Below are 24,681 nucleotides of genomic sequence, written 5' to 3'. Positions count from 1 at the left end.
CTAAGCTCTGTAAATGCGTCCAAATAACACACAACGAGGCGAACAGACTACAAAAAATCCGGAAACGGGTGCTTCCGTGTTGATCTTACAATACACGAAAATACAGCACACACCCGTCTGCAGGACAAAAATCCCGTTTTAAACACCAAGGTCCAAGGTCCAGGAAACCACAGCGCACGTTGAGGTCAGTTCGTGTATGACATGTATTTTTGGGTCAGTGGACACAAAAATGAGTCCACTTATTTCGAAAGGGGCTCTGTACTTGAGCCTATTGTTGAAATAATAGGGCGCATAGGGGGATGTTGTTCATTTTTATGGGTTTTCGGAAGCCCATATAGTGCAGATGTAACAGGACAAGTTTTGTTCAAAAAGACAAATTCGTCCTCACAGATATCACCATCATTTAAGGCCTTCTGTGTAACTTCACTAATGACTGACTTTAGTCTATTCATCTCTCTCATATTTGCTGGTCTGTAATGTTCAGGTATAGACAACATTTCCAAAATTTTTGCATCATAGTCTCTTTTATTCAGAATGGTGATCCCCCCACCCTTATCACAGGGTTTAATCACAATATCTGTGTTGGTTTCTATTTTTTTAAGCCATATTTTCAGTTTTAGACAGATTAAATCTGGGTTTGTTTGACCCCTTCAATAGTCGGGAGACATCCTTCAGAATATTTTGCTCAAAAATGTGAACTTCAGGTCCCACCATATCCAGTGTGGGAGTGAAAGTAGATGCTGGTTTGCATTTAGACAAGTTCTCATTTTCTATCATCTCTGGTCTGTCCGCAATTTATTTCTTCAGTCTCACCTTCCTGAAGAAGGAAAAAAGGTCCTCGTGTAACTTAAATTTATTAAGTACAGTACATGGGACAAAAGATAAGCCCCGACTCAGAAGGGACAATTCTTCGTCATTGAAAACAACTGATAAGTTGTAGATAGGTAAAACATCTTCTTTGTTGACTGCCCTATTGTTAGTCCCTTCCTCTACCACCAGTATTGCTGATTTCTGGTTTTGACATACTGCTGTTGAGGTTGAGGGCTCATCGAATGGTGTCCCCCTCTGTCCTGTTGCCAGTGAACATTGCGTCCCCTGAACTGGCCCCTGGATAAAAAACCACGACCATGGCTATTCTGTGGTTGTTGTCTACCTCGAAAGGACCTTGAGTTGTATTGTGTCCTACCATCCTCATAAAAGTTGTCATTATCGGATCCAGAAGAGCCTCCTAAATGTTCAAAAAGGGTTCGTCTTTCCAGTGTCTTATTTACAGCGAGCCATCACTGGTAGGCTCTCATTGTTCTTCCTCTTTCGTTGGCACTGTTGAGCACCGGCGGTGGAGCTATGCGTCCAGCTCTAATTCAGATTTCGCGTTGCAGGGTGTGGCCATTCTTTGCTCTCGGACCACAGTCCTGTTTTTGTCCTGTTCCCTAACTAATCTATCATAGGTACCTTAGGCGGGGTACCCGCATTCCGTTCTTCCTTCGTGACAAACCCTATTCTATCTTTTGTGCTGTGTTTCTTCTCCAAGTCAAGTTCAAAAACTCCATATGAAAAAAAGGGGGGGTGATGGGGGCGTGCTTTGGGAGGCCGAGGGAAGAGAGGGTGGAGTGGGATCAGATCTGAGACGGACCAAGGAGGGCAGAAATTTCAAGCAAGTGGGCCCATCAATCGGGCACAATGGGCTGGGACTTTCGGCACGAGCTCATCAACATGCAGGGGCTTCTGGACAGCCCTTCTTTCCTTCACTTTCCACGTTGAGAATGGTGCCTTGTCCCGCAACTCTTTGCTCTGTGGCTCCACCTTGGTCGAGGTCATAGATATTCCCCGATCTGCAGCCAGGCTGTGCGTCACGTCCGGCCCCTCTCCTCCGGCGACTGCACGTTATCTTTAAATGAGTACAAAAAAAACAAGTCTTAGAGAACTGGCAGGGGAAGACGTTTACACACTTTAATTTCTCTCCCAACCCCAGTAGTTGGGGAAACGTTTATTGGTCACGATAGGGTGGATGCTTAGTAATCCTTACATCAGTGTATGCTGTTAACTCATGCATCATTGCTGTGGTGCAGGTCGGCAAGCATTTTTCTATTTTCAAACATCATGTCTGTCTGGTGTTTATTCCTGTTATATTTGCGAACGTGGCAAGAAGTCTGATATCTAAAAAATTACATGGTTTATTGAATTCAAACCAGCTCCTCCAGTAGAGACTCGTGTTTTTCTAAAACAAATCCTGTTGAGCTATATTTTTCTTCAAGGTCTGCTAATTTATAAAAAGTGTGCAGTGCTATTATCATGGGCTTACAGCTACTTTTTCCAGGGTAGGACATACGTTAAGCATTTTTTTCTTTTCTGACAGCAACGGCTAACCTTTATCAGTTTTAGACGATTTATCTTTAAAAACAAGGTCATCAGCTACAGTCTTTAAGATTTTCTGGGACGGCTGGTACAGAACTGGGACCATTCTGGAAAAACGGGGACGTTTCGGACATTCTACTTTTGTGCAATGGGCGGTGGTAATCCGAATGATGAGGGTGGTGTTACTAAAGCACTAAAACAAAAGCCACTGACATATAGTTCCCTTTTAAGGGTCAGATTAGGGGACATCAGTCGTCTTACCTGTCCTTTCTTTCTCAGCCAATTAAGTTCCATCATTTTACAGAAAGGAGAGGTAGTAATATGGCAAAAATACGATCGTTTTGTTTCTGTCAATTTGTTCAAACACTGTCGTGTCTAAAGCCAATTATACCTGTACCGGCGAGGTACAGTGTCGTCATTTATTCAAGAGGGAGCAAGGGAGCCCTCAGAGGGAGAGAGCGTCGTGCGCACCAAATAGGCTATTAGTACACGTACAACATAAAGAGAGAGAGAGAGAGGGAAAACGTGTATAATAATAGGCTATTCAGTGCACACACATATAGAACAGTACGGGTCAGTTTTACGTGTAAAAACACAAGCTGAGGGAAAACATAAATTCCTAGTTTACGTACACATGAATACCAGATAGGGCGCGACAGTACATACATCAAGTACGAAAACCTAAGACAAAACACAGAGCTATTTTGGGCAAAAGGACTTTTTAATGCGCGTTGCGTATTCTCAGTATTCCAATTAATTCAATTGGGGGTCGAGCTCTTTGTTCTCCTTCCTTCCTAATAGTAGACAATTTTTGTTGGTAACCTCGTTTCAAAAATACTTTACTCCTTTTATTTGGTCGGACACCAGTCCAGTCGTGCTTATACTCACTGTGGGGTCTTCCAACATCTAGCAAATGATGATGATAATGGGACAATTCCGATTTTTCTATGAGGATGGAAGAAGAAGAGGTAAATCTAAAACATGACAACATCCCTAATTTCTGGGCTGAGGGGGATTTTGGATGAACCCCGACCCGGGGTACTCTTAACTTCTCTTATTTAGTCAGCACATAAGTTGACTCACTGGTGCGCGTCATTTTGGATATATATTTGGGATATCGGTTGGGGTCGGGTTCGTTGTACTGCAATAACCCTTCAAGTTTCTGGTGTAGGCCACTCTCCAATTTACTAGCTCCAGAGAGAGAGTCGTCTCTAATTAGGGAATGTGCTATATTTTTATTCGTCTTTCACATGCAGGTACCATGTTCGGGCTTAATTTTCCTATCCCATTAACCGTTCGATCAACACCTCTGTCATACAAAAAGCATTCTTTTTGTCAACCCAGACGTGCGCCACACATAAGCATTCATACGACACAAATCAGGGCCCATGCGCACATTCATACCATACAATTTTTTTCACGCTCCCAGGGATAGCTCCTGTATACAATGTACCATCTCACAGGGCTATTTTTTTTTTCTTTTTGCGTGGAACACGGTGCGTTTTAGGTCTTCTCCATACTTCAGCTGAAATTCCGATATTAACCTGCAGAAAAAGAAAAGAGGGAGGGGGGCAGCGTTCAAAGCACATCAGCGCGCATAGACACGAAAATGTTTTTACCTACCACGTACCTGACTTATCTCTTTGGGATGCAGTACCTTGCATCTCGGCATTGAAGCCCAGAGGAACTGGTCTACTGTCCTATTCATAGATATATCTAAATATCAGGATCTTTACCTATTGCTTATGCTGCAGGAATGTAAAATACGACAGATCCTGACTATTCTTTTCGCATTATTTCTGTGTACCATGTCTTTCTAATTTTTCATAACCAAAATTGCTTCATTTTACTTGCCCTTTATTTATTTGAGGATAGTAGCCTTTATTCGAGAACCTACCAATATAAGTGACTGTTATGAGGCTAGTTCCACATATTTAAAAAAACTTTATTTGTGAAGATGTCAGCATTCAAATACGGGCCTCCAACCATGTAGGCCAGTCACGGAGCAGACGGGAAACGCATGAGGTAAGGAGACATTACACTGTAGTATAGAAGTAAGTAAAGGACGAGCCATTTAATTGAAAAACTAAACGCGACTAACGGTTGCAGGACCAGTGAAGGTTTATTTTATAGTTGGAAGTATAACAGGATCAGTTACAATAAAATCGTCCATACGTACACCATGGGCGAGTATCATGAGTAACATTACTTCGAAGCTATAATAATACAATAATCAATAATGACTAAAAACCACATCAATAGGGTTGTCCGCATGCCCAGTCAGTACCCTTCCCCGCCCGCCGTGTGCACAAAGACCGCATACATATCCCATAACATCAAGGCTTAAGCAACTAGAACGTCATAAGGAGTTGCAAGTCCCGCCTATACTGAGGCCGGGCGGGTCCAGAGTATAGTCCAAATGCCTCCAATAACTAGTGGTCGGACCAGAACCCCTTTCGGCAGTTCAAAAAAATTCCGTTAACGCCAGCAGAAAGGACAGGCGGCATGAACCGCGACTTAAAGGTGAGGAAGGCAAAATCTTCCCTACTGGGTCACGCTGAGGTCCCACCGGAGCTGATCGAGTTGGCAGTCTACAGTGTCTCTTAGTAATTCGGACAAAAGCTGGCGTCAGCATGAGAGCACCACCATCTTGTGACAACGTTGTGGCCACTCCAGAGAGCGGGACAGCAGGCGTATCCCTCCGTCGATGCACTGAATCATCCTCCCTCACGGCACCAGATGAGGGTAAGGCGGCGGTTACCTGGAGCAGAGGCACATGAACGGGGATGGTCGAGCAACAGTGGCGGTCGCTCCCACCGGAAGTCCGCGGGGGTGGAGGGCCAACGATTTCCGTAGAATCTCTAAAGCTAAAAGAACGTCTTCAAGAGTGGGGCTCATGCCCGAGCAGGCAAGCATCCGAGTTCCATGGTAGCCCAGAGCCATCTTAGTGGACCAGGCCCAAATCCAGGGAGCCGGCCGCCATCTTGAGAGTCCCCCCCCTCCCGCAGCTGTCCTTCACCACAGCCACCGGAGCGGGTCCCCCGGCCAGTCAACCGTGGGGGCCCATTGAGTGGAACGCTAATGGCAATCTTGGTGCTGGAGAGGAACCTCCACCTGGAGGGGGAGGAGGCCTCTCCGCGGGCGCCCCACGCCATCTCCTGGCGAAGGCATACAAAATGGCCGGACCCACGACCCTGAGTTTAAGAGTCTCATGCTCGATCGATTGAGCTAGCCGGGCCAGGCAACAAAAAGGGGGGGGGGTGAGGAGAGCCATCAGCAAGGCATCCCCCGCACACAACTTGCTGGACACCACCTCTGGACGATCTGGGGACGGGCCTCGGCGCGTGGTGTTGCCTCCGGCCTATTCGCACAACGGTCCTCCACCCCAGGCCGCCACCGATGCTACCTCGCCGGCTGATGGCTTTTGTAGACTTTCTATAGCCCAAAGCCAACTAAAAAGTAGCCCAAAGTAGCCCAACATTGCTACTTTAAGGAAGGAGGGACAGGAACAGCGTCAAGCAGACGGCGAATGCATTGGGATTGATGTTGCAGCCGGCTGCCATGTAAATATTTGTATAATAAGACGTTTTAACATATTACTTTGATGGAGTGTTGTATATATTTATAGTATTTGTATAGGGTTTGTCGTCATTTGGGCGGGGTGGGCGGCGGAGCCGAGCTGTCTTGCGGCCATCATGGCGTCGAGCTCGGCTCCTCTCACTAGTTTCATATTTCTCATGAGGGGTTGTTCCTAATGTTTCTATTTTAGCGGGGTCAAAAAGATCCCATCAGTGGCCTACTGATTTTGCTAGATTCTTTTTGTTTTTCCTAGCGATTTTTATGTCATAGTTCGTTGCAAAGATACAGCGGCTAATCCGTATTTTATGTACATGTCCTTTTTATTAGGGGTGCCCTCCGGTGGAGCCGGGTGATCTACCTCTAATAAACGGTCCGGGATGAACCAACTACTGACCAGTGGGGAGAAGATAGGCATGATGGGTTACAATGGGGACAAAAGTCTGCACTACCTATCCTTCACTACTTTGCGGAGGCAGAATATTTCTATTCTACAGTATTCGCAAATAGGGAATACCCAAAGAGAGAACTAATTCCAAACAGTCAATGTTCGGACAAACAATCAATCAAATGAGGGATAAAAATAGGCACGACGGATTACAACGGGGGCAAAAGCCTGCGTTACCTATCCTTCACTATCTGCAAAGACTAAACAGAGTATTGCGACTCTGTGCTTGTTTGCAAATAGAGAATGATCCAAAGAGAACCAATTCCAAAACAGTAAATGCTTGAATAACAATCAATCAAATGGAGAGGGAAGCAGGCACGACGGATTACAACGGGGGCAAAGGCCTGCGTTACCTACCCTTCACTATCTGCAAAGAGAGAATAGTCCTATTCTTCCCTGTTTGCAGACAGAGAATCTCTCAGAAACAATCAAATGAGTAATACTAGTATTTTCAAACAATCAAACAATCAATTCGCAATTTGTCGTGTTACACGACCTTACCTGGACCGCATGGACAGTTTCTCGTCTTCCGCTTCCAGCGCCTGATTGTCCTCTATTCTCCGTAATTGCTGTGGAACTCCTGATGGTTCCCAGTCAGGACCGTAGATCACTCGAGAGAGGTCTGCTCAGAACCGGTGAAGTTCGGATGATCGGCTGCCAGACGAGGGTCTATCGGGCAGGTGCACTTCCCGATCGTTGCAGTCATTCACTCTGTCGTTGGGACCTCTCTCACTGGATCCACGTGTCAGTGATGGGCCCCATGTTTGGGACGCCAATTGTGAAAAGGCAGGGCCGATGTCGACCAAGAACCTTCAGTGTTTGCCCGGCGATAGCCGCCTCTCATACCATTCATTATTACCAAACAAAGAGGCAGGCGCTGGAGATAGGAAGGCAGGAAACAGGAGTTTATTCCGACGGAGCAGAACACGTCAAATCAGACAACAGGGTATCTTCTCGAGATGCTCTAACCGCATCCCTGAGGCCTGGCCTCTTATACACAAGTTTATGACTTTATTACATTTATGACATCCGTGGTATTGCTTTGAAGTACAAAAAGGCATCTTTGGAATCCCCGGTTCAGGCCCGTTCTCACACATATCTACAGTAGAGGTCCCCACCCAAATCTCAGCATGATGGCTATCGCGCAGCTGGACATTCCGCTAGGAACAGGAATGCGGGCGATCGATCGGATCTAGGGGTGTGAAGGCATTGATTAATCACCGCTCCTTTGATGTGAGGCGAGGTCCTACTGTAGGGGGCAATAAACTGCATTTGTTGGGCTAGGTGATGGCCTGGGATCAGGCCGGACAATCGGGCAGGAAGGAAGAGGTTATCAAAAGGGCCTGTTCTATGAATGAGATGAAAGAGCGAGGGGGTTCAGCACGGGATGTGGCTCGGAGCCCGGGTCGCGTTAGAGGTGCGTTTATGGCCCAAGCAGGAGAGACCGGGGGCTGTCGGGGCGCGGGGGAATGCTTGCGAGGCCGGGGAGTGAGGGGGAGAGACGCGCAGGCTATTGGCAGTGGGCAGAGAGGCCATGGCACAAAAAATGGCTGCCACTTACGTGCATGATGGGGCCTAAAAGGGACAAGATGGCGTGGCCACTGTTTCGCAATTTTCACTTTACTTTCAACAGTGGCTGTGGTGAACATAAATGAACGCCGCTTATGTATACCTAATTTTAGTCATTTTCCACATGAGGGTGGTGTTGGGATCGGTGCAAATCTGGAAGTGCAGGTGTTTGGCAGTGCTGAGGGTGTCGTTGGTGTTTGACGATGTCGGTGTGGACGATGGCGATTCCTCCACCTACTCCATTGGTGCGGTACTTGCGGGTGATTTTATAGCCTTCTGGGATGGCTATGGCGATGTCGGGTGCCGAGGAGGGGTTCAGCCAGGTCTCCTTCAGGAAGGTGACGTCTGGAGTGTTGGAGTCGAGTAGGTCCTAGAGTTCAACGGCGTGTTTGCGTGTGGAGCGGGTATTGAGGAGGATGCCTCTGAGGTAGTTGGGTTCTTTGGTAGGAGGTTTGGTGAGCCAGATGCTGGTGAGGCTGCAGTTCCAGCAGGAGAAGGGTCCTTGGGTGCGCTTCGGGGCGGCCAGGTAGCAGGTGCGTGATCGTCCGGCATTGAGTGCGTGGAGGGTGCTGGAGTTGTAGCGGAGACGGGCATCGTGGCGTTCGCGGGGACCAGGGGTTCTGGTGCTGGGCACGGTCCAGGCGTGAACGGGGGCAGACGGGTTTGCCTTAGGCACGCCCGCTGGCACGCTAATATAAAAGGAGATGTTAATGGTTGCACTCAACACTCTTTTGAATAAAACCTTTCTTTTTAACCAACTTAAAAAGTAACTTTCAGCTAAAATATTTCAAACCTGACCCTTATGAATTTCCTAAAACATTTAGACCTCATAAGAATCATAGTTTGACCATGCTTTGGAAAAATGCTATTTGGTTGTGCCCAAGCAGGAAGTATTAAAACAGTTGCAGCCATGACTGCTGTTAAATATACTGTTGAGTAATATATAATGTTTAGTAATCCTGGTAATGGGCTGGCTAGTTTTCAGAATCTGTATTAATTACTATTCCTCTTGTATTCTTATAGTGACTAGTGAGAGACTAATTAAGTAGAAGGAGCATGCTTTCATTATATAGGCAGTCATACGCCATCTCCACTTTGTCTTGAAATGCATAATCGACTCTTTCTGAGATAGCCATCCATTTATACATAGATTTTGTCTCAAATACAAAAAGTGAGAGCATGGGATCAACATAACATACTTTTTTTGTTAATTACAAAAATCAGAAAATATAACCTGTTAATGCCAGAGGCGTATATGTAGGAAGCTGACTCTGTATATACTATACCAAAGTAAGGTATAGGGTACTCAGAGTCCATTGGATACCCAAAGGCTTTCAGAGTTAAACGTAGATAATACCATACTCTCTGTTTGTGGTATTGTGGGCACACAGTAAGGCTTTATCAGAGGGTAGTGGTAAACATTTATTGTACACAGTCAGACAAGAAATGATTTCACACACTCAGACCAATTGTTTGTATCAAAAAGATTTCTTTAGGTAGATTTTATCAAAGCAGGACTTGGTATAGGTAATTAACTTTGTTATTTTTCAAAACAGGCTTATCAGAATATGCAATCTGGATGAAAGTCACTTTGGTACAGGTTTGTAAAACATTTAAAGACAGTTGATACATGTGATTACTTTGTAATTACTTTACTACTCAGTGTTGAATGCCTAGATATCTCACTGGGACATTTCCTAGACAAAGGTAAGTAAAACACTTTTGCATTAGAACACAGTTGCTTAGGTTTCCATCAACACAACTCAACACTTAAAACTTTTTCAGAGGAAAATAGTCAGTGCAGTCCTATGGAGAAAAATGTGGTTATCCGTTTGCAGGTAAGCAATCGTCTTGAAGGTTGAGTTTCTGGGATTTGAACAAGGGTTCCCTAGGGTCAAGGATACACTCAAAGAGCACTCTCAGCAGCACTAGGGCAGCCTGGTGCAGAGTGCTGAGCTCCCATGTTAATCTATAGAGATAGGGGCCATTGGTTGCTGGCTGCTCTCGGGCAAGCCAGGGGGTTGACGAGCAAAGCTCCCTAGGGTTAAGCTTAAGGCAAAGAGGGATCAGAGTTAGCACACAGGTGCACCCACAGCGGCACAGGGGCGGCTGGGTGCAGGGTGCTGATTTGGTGTCGGGTGCCCTGTTGTTTTTCACAGGAGATCTCTGGTCAGGAAAAAGACTGCAGGCTCGGACAAGGAGACTTCATGGATGCAACCACCAGTTGGAGAGGTAAGTTGGCATGTAGGGGGATGCCTGGACACAATTGGGGGGACCCTCCAGATAGAGGCTTGAGGCAGTTCAGGGATCACCTGTCTCAGGTGGGGTTCTCGCTGGGGGGCCTCCTTGTGGTATTGGCCAGTGCCAGAGTCTGGATCTTGAGCGAGTCAGCTGCTCACAGGAGACACATTCTTCGCAGAGAAGGCAGGGCAGGTCCTTTGGGTTCTGGGGGGCTGCTGGCTTCAGGACATGCTGGGTTTCCACTGGAGCAGGTGAGGGCGGGCCAGGCCAGTTGGGCTGGGACCAAGGCACTTGGTGTCCTCATCTTCTTCCTCCGACAGCCAGACTCTTCAGTCCTTCTTCTTCTTGCTTGTCTGACGAGGCTAGGTTTGCGGTTCCCCCTAAATACAAAATTTAGGGGGCGTTTCAGGTAGGTACAGGTCGGGACCAATGAGTCCCTTCTCTGGGGTGGGTGCACCCTCTATTATGGCACCTTCCAGTGGGAGGGGGCATAAGCCTCTCTCTGGTTGGCTGGGTCCCCCCATCTTCAAGATGGCAGGGACTGAGAGTTGTGCTTTGCCTCGCCTCCTTCACTAGGGGGTGAGGTTGGCAAAGGTGGGCACACCTCTTCTCCTATCTTGGTTTTCAGTATGGGTTTAATGGACTGAGGAGTTTGATACCAAACTTCCCAGAATTTAGTAAAACCATTATGGTGCTGTTGAGTTTGTGATGACAAACACCCATACCAGAACAATCCCCAACCTGCTCTTAATTCTCAGTTAAGTCCTACACCACTGACACAAAAGAGTTCTTAAAGCTGTACCTGCATGTATGGGGAAAACCAGCATCTAGAGTCCGACTTTGGAGTAGGTGTCAAGTTCTGTGGCATGCTTGTTCTACCTTTCATTTCTAAATATATTTCATTATATGAGTTAATACCAACATTTCACTTGTTTACGTATCACACAAAGAGAATCACACCTAATTAGGTTTCACATTATCTCTTGAACCATGACATCATATGGGCTGATTTTAAGCATAATTGAAGATATTTTTCGTTTTTTGCAGCAACGGTGACAATAACAGGCACCACAACTATGTCAGCATCGGATACTTTGAACCTTGAGTGTAGTAGTGATGTACCATCGAGTGATAGCATGACATGGCAAATGGTGAGCAAGGCTGGAGGTTCGCCTGACCTTCAAGCATACTACAAAAACAACAATGCAACTCTTTATATTCCAATTGTGCGCCAGTCTTGGGAAGGTGAGTAGAAACTAATTATGTTCTGCCTTTTCTTGCAATATGGCCCTAAACTAAGCTTCAAAACCTTGCTTGTAATAAACAAAATTACTTGCCAGAACACCTGATGTCACTTATCTGGCTCACAATTTGGACAACTTTTGACTATGCATATGAGGTATACTAGGAGGAATGTACCAAAAATTTGAAAGTATATTGTACCTCACCAAGCCAGAAACCTAAGGTAAGACAGAGGCAGCAAAAAGCAGTTCCACAATATAATCAGTGAGTGAGGGTCACCTGGGGAAATGAACCATTTAAAATACAAACAGATGGGTCAACAGAAGATTCAACAAACTGGGAGTTCCCTAGTCTAAAATACCCTAATATAACCGAAGGAGATCATTGAGCAACAGTATTTCCCAGGCCTAAATACTGAATAAAGCTGATTCTCAAACTCTTTTGCACATGGAGGTACCATTATTTCTACAAATGGCTCGATTTTAGGAGTGAAAGATTGTTTAAAAAAGGTAAACATGTACTCGCAAAGGCAGTTACATTTAATGGTACGTAATTTTGTGCATGACGAAATAGTAATCAAGGGTCCTGTTGTTGGTGGTTTGGAACACCTACAGATTCAAGGGTTTTCTGCCCAATTATATTGCTGGAACTGAGGCATTTACTCAAGTCACAGGTAGAAGTAACACTCTTTCTAGCTACAGGCCCCAATCCAGAACTGACGCAATGAAGTGGAAAGAGTTTCTTTCTGGGTAGAAATATGTTCTCATGTAGAAACTCCTCCGCATTGTCTTGAATTGGAAAAGATTTTTAGAAGAATTTCTGGAATAGTGCATGTGTAGCAGGTTTCCAGGTGAACTATAGCAAACACTTGTGTAGTCTCAGCTAACTATAACTGATCTGGTGCTACCACCACCAGAGTAATGTAACACATATGTTTACAACTAGAGTGCTAACATTCTGTATTTATAACAACAAAAGTGCTGCACACATGAAGCTGTACAACCTAAACCATTTCCTTTGGAAATGAAGAAAATTAGAAGAGTTCTTTTTGTCATGAAAATTATGGTTAGTGCTCTATAAAGCACAAATTAGGTCACATTTTCCATTAGTTCTCACATACCTCCCTCATCAATTTCAGTACAACATTCTGACATCCAGAGTGAAGCGTACTTCCAACACCAGCAACAGTGAGTTAACTTCCTAGTAATCAACCCCCACCTCATCACAGAGTTACTTATCATTTGTATTAAAGACAACAGTGAAACACTCCTGAACCCTATTTTGATGGAAAAAAGAGCTCTTGAAGAGAAGTCTGCTGTAAATGATAATGGTGATGTTAATGCAAGCATAAAACCAGCATGTTAAAAATGTGAGTGTAGATATGATTGATTAGTATTTAGAGGCATAATGTATTTTAGTTGGCCATAAGGCCAGGCTGTAAGCCAACTCTGCACGGCCGAATGGTCCCCGACATAGTTTACATGGTACTGCGTTAATCCCTTAGCTAATCCATGATTGGCATGTTCAACTTTCCTATACTATAGTATATATTGCAGAAATACATCTCATGGAATGAAAAGTTAATTTCGGTATTGCAGCATGTATTGTGTCATCCACTAGTGTGACTAAGGATAATATGGCTTTAAGCCTACTGCCTGATTGCTGCAGTTTGACCCTGAAGCCTGACCTGTCAAAATGACCCTTTTGGCAATGGAAAACCTATTTAAATATTAATAAGTCACCCCTACGTAGTTATTGTACCCCACAAGGTAGGGTGCATGGTATTTAAACGTGAGACGTATAGAAATGTTATATTACCTTGTCACTGCAGTGAGAAATCCCCAAGATCTATTTTTACTGTGGGAAGACCTGGCTGTCGTAGGAGGAATCTACAGTATAGATTTAAATATTAATTATTCTGCTTTCAGGTTTGGGAGCAACTAGAAGAATGATTAGTTTAGTTTAGTTTTTAAATTTATAATGCACGACAGCTACCCAAAAAGGGTTTCCCGGCGCAGAAGCAGGTCAAGGTGTGATAGACAGAAAGCATTCTATTTATCGAACAGCCAGGTTTTTAGCGACTTGCGAAAATTGATATAGTTTGTCTCATTACGAAGAGCAGTGGGAAGAGAATTCCAAAGTGAGGGGCCTAGGTGTGAGAAGGATTTGCCGCCCATCCGGGCTAATTTGAATTTCGGGACAACAGACCTTCCTTGGGTGGCTGATCGAAGATTGCGAGAAGGAAGGTATGGCTTGGCCAGGGCCAGCAGGTAGCTGGGAGCACTACGGGATTTAATTTTGTGCATATAGTTAAGCGCCTTGAAATGTATTCGACACTCGATTTTCAGCCAATGTAGTTTGCGTCGATAAGTCGAGATGGGGATGGTCCTAAGGACTCCACATAGAAGTCTAACTGCGGCATTTTGGGCCATCTGTAGTCAGTGAGTTACCGATTTGTTTGATCCCACATAGAGCACATTTCCGCAGTCAAGCCTTGATGTAATTAATTATATAACAGTAACAGGCGTGACTCTAATCAGTAAGGCTGAGTCCTCTAAACCAAAACAACAACCGAGATGCCAATACTGATAAAAATTCAAAACACTTTAATGATTTGCATAAAGATCGTCAAACAATGCAACCATAAGCTCATCAATAGCTTTTATTTCAATAATACAAATTAATCTTTTGTTTTCATATATCTAAAAATCACATTGATTGAATGAGGGTGGATAGAATGAGAGAGTTTGATTGCAAGTGGTGTGTAAGTAGATTGAAGTATGATGTGTTATTACATTTTCATACAGTTTGATAGATTATTTTGGTGTTGTATGTATTAGTATGTTCCCTTTTTTGATATATGAAAACAAAAGATTAATTTGTATTATTGAAATAAAAGCTATTGATGAGCTTATGGTTGCATTGTTTGACGATCCGTGCTCCAATCATTAAAGTGTTTTGAATTTTTATCAGTATTGGCATCTCGGTTGTTGTTTTGATGTAATTAAGGCATTGACTACGGTTTTTCTGGTCGCTTCTGGTAGCATCCCACAAATTTTCCACAGCCATTTAATGATGGTGAAGCAGATTGCTGCGACTTTGACTGATTGGGGATGCATACTAAGTGCATCATCAATTATGATGCCTAAATTAAGGACTTGTGGTGAGGGGGATGGAAGATCACCCATTTTGCACGCCCAATGTTGCTGGTTCCAGAGGTCTTTCTGTTTTCCCAACACCAGTACCCTCCGTTTTCTCTCCATTTAATTTCAGAACATTCTTTTGCATCCATGATGCTGTATTGCTTAGGGCAGTTTTTAGAGTAGAGGGGGTAGTTGTGTTATGTGAAGATAGGGAGAAAATAATTTGAGAATCATCTGCATAGGAAAACATGGATAAGCCAGATTTCTCAGCCATCTCCACCAATGGTCTTACATAAAGATTAAACCGCTAGTTTTACCATTTATCAAACTCCTCAGAGAATAAAGGCCATATCCTTGGTGTAAAAAGGGGCTTTTCTTCCTCTTTTAGAAACAACAGTTATAATAGGGCTCATGAACGTCTTTAAAGAAGCTACAGAGGACTCCCCAGCTGCTTGAGGTTTGTCTTTCTGCTTGAACCAAGATTACGAAGCACTGGTTGGCTGACCTCCTGTTCCGAGCTATAGAGGCACAACAAGCTCCAAATAACTTGAACCCACATCTGGGCCCTGCCTGAAGTGATTACTCATCCATCCAAGGGGTCCCAAACAATTCCTAGACCCTTGTAAAAGGTGCTAAATGTGATGTATAAGCCTAACCTTAAAAGGTGGGGCTTAAAATGTTTTTCACCAAAACATTGGCTGAGAACCAACTGAATATCAGGGCCTACATCCTTACCGACCCGCCTGAGGGGCATTGCTTGTTGACCTGACTTTGCTGTAGCTCCCACCACATTTTTTTCTGCAGCAATATCTCTCGGAAGGGGTATCTGGCCTTGTGGAGCCCTCGTTGGCTACAGCCTGCAGCTTCGTCCTGCTGAGGATTTTCGACTTAAAAAAAAGTGACAAAGTTCGAACAGAGAGATCTTAACTGTAACCTCGTCCAGCAGTTCCCCAATGACAAAGTGTCTTCCACTGTACTTTACCTTCTCAAGAATATTTATTTTAAATTTATTCCACTTCCGAAGGCAAGTCAAGACTGGGCCCAATCCACCTTGTGTATCTGAACCACACTCAATTGTGGTCGACCAGAACATTTGACTTTGCCTGAGTCTTGCCAGACAAAATGCCTGTGGCTGGCACTTTGAATTTTTAGAGGGTACTTTTGATTTATTAGTTATTCATGACTCCGTTTCTACTGATTGAATGAAACATTTACGTGTCAAATTATTTATTACAATTTTATTTATTTTTATAATTGATGTAGGATTTCTGTTGTAGTGTGTTTTTACTTTAGTACTGGTTGAGTGCTCCATAAATACTTAGGGGTCGAATATGACACCGAGGTGGAGGGACCGTCAGCAGGGGCAGCGGCGTTCCCTTCGTTGCAATTAGGATGTGACCGCCACCCTGGCGGTCACATCCCGTATCTTTAACATTGCGGCGGGTGCTGCTTTAAGCAGCACCCGCCGCAAAGTTGAAAATGCGTGCTGTGCATTTGCATGCACGAAGCGGCAGGCACCGTGCGGTTCCTGCCGCATTGTGCATGCAAATGCACGGGGGTACCATAGGTACCCCCCATGTGCACCCCCCACCCCTCCCCTTCACCCTGGGGGTCCTATCCTAATGACCCCTTTGTACGGTACCTCTAAGTTAAGCTTTGGTGGCAAGCTATCAGAAGGTTAAGCACAGGTTAATGTAGTGACTTTTTTGGTGCACCCAGACAAGGATTGTGGTTGTTTCTTACCCAACCTACACTCCACAAGTAGGCCTGAAATTGCATAAGGGTCCTGGTAAAGCAAAAACTACTGACTGTTGATTGGCACTTCCCTTTTTCTTGGTACGTTTTGTTTTAAATCTCTAATACTTCATATCTCTGTTTGCCTTTCTTAGATTTTTGGTGTCATTTTTTGCTATCAAATTTTACTCTGTCTAAATTGCAGTTGATTGGGTTGTGTTTTTTACTTTTGGATTGTTTTCCTTCTAGATATTTAACTCATTTTCTCTACATTAAGCCAGACTGCTCTGTACAATAGCTACCTGGAGGCCATTTTTAAATTACTGAAACCTTTGCATAGATCTATCAAGTAAGTGATTTTCTTACTTGTGGTATGTTGCCATCCACCACAGTCAATAATTCTCTTTCCTACGTACTTTTTATATTACATGTTTACTTTGGTGTAAGAAATTGCATGGTGGTTGAGGAGGGTGAAACCCTATTCAAGCAGGAACCACAATCCTTGTCAGATTTGAATTCAAAAGCAAACCCTAAATTACCCTGTGCTCTACTGTTGGGTAGCTTGGCACAGGGCAGTCCGGCGTAACTCAGAGGCAAAATATAAAGCATTTCCACAACACTTCAAACAGTAAGATAGTGAAAACCTACCACAAAAAAGGATCCTACTCCAGATTAGAAAAACAGAGTACAATTTATTAAATAAAACAAGACCAAAATGACAAAAATCCAATCAATGGAACCGGAAATTAGCTGGTTTAAAGATTGGAGTAAACATAGTATGAGAAGTTGGCCTGGTATATGCTGTCCACTAATTAAAGTGGGTACCTTGCACCAGTCCAAACGACCCTTATGATGTATGAGGTCAAAGATAACCTTTAGAAAGCTATCCTAGTGGTACCTGTGGAGAGCAGCCTTCAGGCTTAATCTTGAAGGAATTTAAAACAGCTTTTTTTTACCAGAATATCACCTCCTGAATGACTAAATGAAGGAGAACCACACAGTAGTTATATACAAAATATGTATTTATTAATATAACATTCTCTAGTATCCTCTACACCAGGATAGACCACAAGGCACGCAATACGAGATCAATAGAACAGTTGGAAGTAGCACAAAATAGTGAGCTTCAGGGGGAGACCAAACCATATACTAAAATAGTGGTATAACAACCACATCTTGAGTCAAGACACAGTCTAGAACACGTAGAATTACTAGGACCACAAGGAACCATCCAAGGTGAGTAGCTAGGGACCCCATGGAGGACGGGTGTAGTAGCTAATCCTATGGGAAAGTTCCGGTTACAGTTTTAAAGGTTAAGGACCCTTCTAGGAGGACTTTGAGCAAACCCTTTGGAACTGAAGAAGTTGGAGAGCCACCCCACCCGTGGATACTGAAGTACCCGTGTTATCTAATCCAGAGGAGCCAGGTGCATAGGTCTGTAGTGGTGTCGTAAACTGTCGTCGTTCTCAATGGAGGGGTAGGAAGAAGTACTGCTGCCATGAAGGTGAAGAGGGTCCAGAGGAATCTCTGGAAGGAAGGAGCCTGAAAGCAGAGGGGACAGAGTCTGGGTCACTTCAGAGTGACCGGGGGCTCAGTAGACGAAGCCCCATCGATGTCAGGTGCTTCAGGTGCGAAGAAGGGATGCTTGACTCTGCAGCCACGAGCACCAGGAGACGTCGAGGACAACCAGGAGCCGGAAGTGACCCACGAAGGATGTAGAGTGCTGAGGGGTCGGTGTCCGGCGGGAGCACCAACAAGCCTTGGCAAAAGCAACCCACGCAGAAAGGTCAAGCAAGTTACCGCCAAGGCCCAGGAGACTCACCAAGCAGTGGAGCATCAGGGTACGTCTGGAGCAACCATGAAAGCCCAACAGAAATCAAGATGGCCATCAGAGGGACCTACAGGCCAGAGGCCCAGGTGTTCCGAGGGAACCTCAAGCAGGATTGCAAAGTACCAGCCCATGGAGCACTCTGAGTGAGGAGGCCAGAGTTCTTTGGTGCAAATACTGCTTTGGGTCAGGACTACACGGAGACCAATGCACAAGCTTGGGAATTGTCAACAAGCATATGCACTTGCAAATGAACGTACTACACGGGGGTTCGGGTTATGCTGTCCCCAAGAGGGATATCGGCCTCAAACTTAGTGAGAGGGCAGATCAACCTCAGAGACTCTCAGAAATCCACCTCCTGTGTTACTGAAATGTTTGGAGTCTGCAGGAGCTCAGGAGCAGCAGACCGGTCAGTTGCGTTACAGTGCCTGCAGTTGCAGGGAAGTGACTCCTTCACTCTAAGGGAGATTCTACAGTTGTCCTTAGTGCACCACAGGTCCCGTACGGAGCCTGTATGGAGCACGGGCACAGACAAAGCTTTGGACGGAGAGGGAGACAAAGTTAGGCCCAGTAGAAGTCCAGAGTATCCAGACGGTCGAAAGTCTGTGATTTCTTCTTGTAGAATCTTGTCCATGTAAAATCTAAAGTCTTACAGCCAGGTAAGCCCTTTTGTACCCGCGGGAGAGGGTTGGACAGATTTAGGGGGCCCTCCGAGGGGAGGGGCAGGGCAGATGAGTGGTTACACCCATCTTCTTTGTCCAGTTTCATGCCAAAGCAGGAGCCAAGTGCTCCCAGAACTGGTTTGAGCTGGACTATGCACAAGGACACCAAATGTGGCCCAAGTGCAGCATTTAAGGCACTCTCAGAGTGCACCCACCCAGCCCCAATACACTAAATCCTGTCTGGGAGGTGGTCACACCTCCCCTTGACAGGATGCCTATTGTGCTGCCTTCCTCTGCTCGAGCTTGGCTCAGCATCAAGAGGGCAGAAATGTGTCTCTTGTTGGCAGCATCCATTTTGGGCTGTCGGGGTCGAGAAGGCTGCACCGAATAGACCAATGACCCCTCGAAGCTCGCTTCTGAAGGGTGAAATCAAACCTCCCACACCAGTTACTAGTGTGGAGGTATGATTCCAAGGTGTTTGATACAAATACAATATAATTCCCTGCAGCCGTTTTCGAGATAGCCTTTACCGCAAGGTTATAATGCACCTCTACCCATATGTCCGGCTGAGTCACAGACAACCCGCGAGAATGGTCTCCGAAGGCGGCAGAGAGGCTCTGCTCAAGCAGGTGCACCCTCTCACTAAAAACCCAGCACCCTGCCTTCAGGATTGATAGGGCCTGCTATAGGGGTGACTTATAAGTTGTAAGTGTAGTGACCCATAGATGTAGTGAACCTATAGCTGGGTAAGTGGTGCAAGCACTAGCTTACACAGGTTGCAGTAACAGACCTGTAGTTCCATTTTGCGCTGCCTCTCATGGGATGCCTTTGGGGTTCCTATGACCTTGGTACATGGGTACCATATACTAGGGACTTATAAGGGTTCCCCAGTATCCAATCTGGATTGTAACAAAGTACATACTTAACCATTTTCGGGAGAAAGCAGCAAGACTGTGGTCCTGATTAGCAGGATCCCAGTCAGACTAGTCAAAAACCAGAAACACACCAGAAAAAAAGTGGGGGTAGCCATGCAGTCAGATCCTACCTTCCTACATAGCACAAAAAAGCAGAAAGCATTAACTGTGGATATCTGTCCAGCCGGACCGGGGCAAAGTTATAAGTTCAGGCTAATCGTGATGATGTACAGACCCACTACAGGAACCCAGTTATGCCCGCTGAACAATAGTACCTTTGATCCTCATTGCGGAGAATTGCAAAGTCCTGTGTCAAGGATGTGTCACACAGCCAAGTGATATAAGGTCCAGGTTGAAGATGAATTGCAGAGTGCTGGTTCCAGGGAACTGCAGGGCAGTGATGTGAGCTGCTTCATTGTTGTTGAGGAACCGTGATTGAGAGAAGCTTGCAATGTGAAGTCTTGCATCAAGGATGAATCGCGCACCACCTAGGAATCGCGCACCACCTAGTTCCGAAGAGACTGCAGGGCTTGTATGCAAAGTCCTCCCTCATCGCCTAAGCTGTCATCAACAAGAGACTTGCGATGTGAGCCTTGTATCGGGGATGCATTGTCCAGCAGTTGTTCTGAGGAGGCTAGGAGGTCAATGCGAATTTCTTGCACTGGAAGAATGGCCACAACAGAGGCAATGTCTCATGCCTTCTTGGGGTTGCGCCATACAGCAGAGGAGATGAGTCAGTTCTGGTGGATCCACAAACGGGCTAGCAGAGCACCTTCAGGCCCCCTTCCAAGGGTCCAGGACTGGAAAGGCAGGGAAGAACTCATAGTCGAAGAGTCCAGATGCTGGTTACAAGAGACTAGCCTGTGGAGTCACTCTGGGGGGCCTGGGTACAGGCCCCTTCTCACCCAGGCAAAAGAGCAACAGGTCAGCACAGCAGGGCAGACATCACTTCAGGGGAGCAGTCTAGCAGAGTGGCAGTCCTTGAAGCAGCACAGCAGTCCTTCTTCCTGGTCGAGTCTTCCACATGTCCAGAAGTGTATTGAAGACTTGGTGTCTGAGGGCCAATAATTGTACCTGGTGCCCGCTTTGAAGTGGGAGAAGGTGCTAGGGCATTCCCTTTGAAATGTATACATTTCCTGTCTCCCCTGCCCAGGCTTCAGACTAACTATATGGTATGTGGGAATGCAATCCTTTGTGTGAATGCAGGACACAGCCTATTCAGGTGTTAGTGGGGCTTTACCTAGCTCGCCCTCCCATCCTGGCAGTAATGGCCCATCCAGGCATATCCAAGCTTTGTGTGAGGCTGTCAAGGAGAATACACAATGACCTACTACCAACTATACCTAGTTATGTGTTCAAGAGACAGGTTGCAAGCAATAAATGGCTAAGACAAGAAAATGCCAACCTATTAAAAGGAATATAGCGCAAAAATGATCGAATGCACTCCTTTCAATTTTAAACTCCCTTAATTTTTTGAAAAATTCTCAAAGGTGACCGTTTGGCGTTCATACTTGACAGTGCTTGACCCCAGAAGTATGTGTTTAAAACTGGAAATAAGTGGTGCACCGTCTTTACCCAGCGTCAAGATGCACTGCCGATATTGGCAAAAGCCGGTAATCTCACGTTGTGAATCCAGTGAACAGCCAGTAATCCAGAGAATTCAGGTGCACCCTCTCACTAAAAACCCAGCACCCTGCCTTCAGGATTGATAGGGCCTGCTATAGGGGTGACTTATAAGTTGTAAGTGTAGTGACCCATAGATGTAGTGAACCTATAGCTGGGTAAGTGGTGCAAGCACCAGCTTACACAGGTTGCAGTAGCAGACCTGTAGTTCCATTTTGCGCTGCCTCTCATGGGTGGCATACTACATGCTTCAGACCATGGGATGCCTTTGGGGTTCCTATGCCCTTGGTACATGGGTACCATATACTAGGGACTTATAAGGGTTCCCCAGTATCCAATCTGGATTGTAACAAAGTACATACTTAACCATTTTCGGGAGAAAGCAGCAAGACTGTGGTCCTGATTAGCAGGATCCCAGTCAGACTAGTCAAAAACCGGAAACACACCAGAAAAAAAGTGGGGGTAGCCATGCAGTCAGATCCTACCTTCCTACATAGCACAAAAAGCAGAAAGCATTAACTGTGGATATCTGGTCAGCCGGACCGGGGCAAAGTTATAAGTTCAGGCTAATCGTGATGATGTACAGACCCACTACAGGAACCCAGTTATGCCCGCTGAACAATAGTACCTTTGATCCTCATTGCGGAGAACTGCAAGGTCCTGTGTCGAGGATGTGTCACACAGCCAAGTGATATAAGGTCCAGGTTGAAGATGAATTGCAGAGTGCTGGTTCCAGGGAACTGCAGGGCAGTGATGTGAGCTGCTTCATTGTTGTTGAGGAACCGTGATTGAGAGAAGCTTGCAATGTGAAGTCTTGCATCAAGGATGAATCGCGCACCACCTAGGAATCGCGCACCACCTAGTTCCGAAGAGACTGCAGGGCTTGTATGCAAAGTCCTACCTCATCGCCTAAGCTGTCATCAACAAGAGACTTACGATGTGAGCCTTGTATCGGGATGCATTGTCCAGCAGTTGTTCTGAGGAGGCTAGGAGGTCAATGCGAATTCCTTGCACTGGAAGAATGGCCACAACAGAGGCAATGTCTCATGCCTTCTTGGGGTTGCGCCATACAGCAGAGGAGATGAGTCAGTTCTGGTGGATCCACAAACGGGCTAGCAGAGCACCTTCAGGCCCCCTTCCAAGGGTCCAGGACTGGAAAGTCAGGGAAGAACTCATAGTCGAAGAGTCCAGATGCTGGTTACAAGAGACTAGCCTGTGGAGTCACTCTGGGGGGCCTGGGTACAGGTTGGATGTCCAGTCCTCACCCAGGCAAAAGGGCAACAGGTCAGCACAGCAGGGCAGACATCACTTCAGGGGAGCAGTCCAGCAGAGTGGCAGTCCTTGAAGCAGCACAGCAGTCCTTCTTCCTGGTCGAGTCTTCCACATGTCCAGAAGTGTATTGAAGACTTGGTGTCTGAGGGCCAATAATTGTACCTGGTGCCCGCTTTGAAGTGGGAGAAGGTGCTAGGGCATTCCCTTTGAAATGTATACATTTCCTGTCTCCCCTGCCCAGGCTTCAGACTAACTATATGGTATGTGGGAATGCAATCCTTTGTGTGAATGCAGGACACAGCCTATTCAGGTGTTAGTGGGGCTTTACCTAGCTCGCCCTCCCATCCTGGCAGTGATGGCCCATCCAGGCATATCCAAGCTTTGTGTGAGGCTGTCAAGGAGAATACACAATGACCTACTACCAACTATACCTAGTTATGTGTTCAAGAGACAAGTTGCAAGCAATAAATGGCTAAGACAAGAAAATGCCAACCTATTAAAAGGAATATAGGGCAAAAATGATCGAATGCACTCCTTTCAATTTTAAACTCCCTTAATTTGTTGAAAATTTTTCAAAGGTGACCGTTTGGCGTTCATACTTGACAGTGCTTGACCCCAGAAGTATGTGTTTAAAACTGGAAATAAGTGGTGCACCGTCTTTACCCAGCGTCAAGATGCACTGCCGATATTGGCAAAAGCCGGTAATCTCACGTTGTGAATCCAGTGAACAGCCAGTAATCCAGAGAATTCATTGGTTTGAGGCATATGAGCTGTAGATCATATGCTTTTGCATAGATTGCCATCTAGTGTTGGGTCCGGATGTTTGCACTTTGTTTTTCTTTTAAGAAGTCTTTCCAGTCACGAGGTAGGTGACTCCTCCTTTCAGTGATAGTACACATGGGCATTTTTGCAATTGTTGCACTCCGGTTCGGCACTGTTTCTTCGGGCCTCCTTCGACAGCCAATGCACTACCCTCGACAGTATTGTTTCCCATTCTCCGCGTATCATTTGCTCTCAAAAACCTTCGATCTGAACATTCGTGGAGGGCTGTTGGGCCTACCCGCACCGGGATTGGTAGCAGCTGATGGAATGGACTCCATTCAAGTTATGTCCAGGGTGTCGCGCTAAGTTTCCACGCACCAACTTGCATGTGGTGTGCAACCTTTGCCTATCCCTGGAACGAGACGAGAAAGACTGCAAAGTGTATTGGTCGTTTCGGTCCAAGAAGACGCTCCGTGTCCGCCCGGCTCGACGTCATGAAATGTTCCAACAAAGCAGATCTGCGCCGGACCTCCTCAAAGACGGGTCCAAACATAAAGAAACGCAAGCGCAGGAAGCCAAAATGGAAGAGGAATTCATCTCTGTGTCCGAAGCTGACTCTGATGCCGAAGACCTCACACTGGGACTACGGATCGTGAGTAAAGACACTTCCTTCCCATACATCTCCTTTATAAAAAAGGCTCCGGTCCCTCCTCTGCCTTCAGGTCAAGGTCGGCACCCGGGAAAAGTTTTTGAGCGCCCGGCCTTCGGGCTCGGCGCCAAAAGATAAACAACAGCCTTGCGGCTCGGGCTCTACCCGTTCCCATGCCGGTGCCGCTCCGAAACTTTCGTCAATAAAAACAAAACACCTTCTGGTTTCCATGCCACGATTACATAAACCTAACATTCGACGACAAAACGTGCAGCAAAAGAAGTACTGCAACTAAAGAGCCTCGGACCGATAATCCACCTTCGGATCCGAAACAGGAGATTGTCATTAACCCAGAAACTGGACATATTCATGCCAAACTTGCTGAGAAAAGAAAAATGGGCCTACCAGAAGACTACCACATTCCTATAAAGAAGAACAATGTGGGCACTAACCCTTCTCCACCATATAGCCCACCTTTTTTACCTACTGACCCAAATTTACTGATTACATCTACACATTCCCCTACGCCACCATCCCCTGACCCACAAGATACAGGGCATGGGGAAATGGATGCACCACAAGATTCTGATCCCAGATAATGACCCTGACCTATATCCACCCAGGCCTTCGCCCCCAGATGACGACCTTGGTTACATTGAGCTC

The 24,681-nt window shown here is 45.7% G+C and overlaps 1 protein-coding gene across 3 annotated transcripts in view; it reads left to right on the top strand.

Moving 5' to 3' along the window:
* The window catches only part of LOC144762473 (adhesion G protein-coupled receptor F5-like), a 1,325,307-nt gene that overhangs the window by 815,402 nt on the left and 485,224 nt on the right, over nt 1-24,681 (top strand). For all 3 annotated transcript variants that reach the window (XM_078647685.1, XM_078647687.1, XM_078647686.1), the window contains one exon: nt 11,237-11,434. In XM_078647685.1, coding sequence (XP_078503811.1) covers nt 11,237-11,434 — 198 coding nt within the window. The remainder of the gene's footprint in view (nt 1-11,236; nt 11,435-24,681) is intronic.

The sequence above is a fragment of the Lissotriton helveticus genome, chromosome 6 (assembly GCF_964261635.1).
Source record: "Lissotriton helveticus chromosome 6, aLisHel1.1, whole genome shotgun sequence".
In the NCBI taxonomy this organism is placed as follows: domain Eukaryota; kingdom Metazoa; phylum Chordata; class Amphibia; order Caudata; family Salamandridae; genus Lissotriton; species Lissotriton helveticus.
Note: the sequence above shows the minus strand (reverse complement) of the source record. Positions and strands in the feature narration are given on the sequence as shown.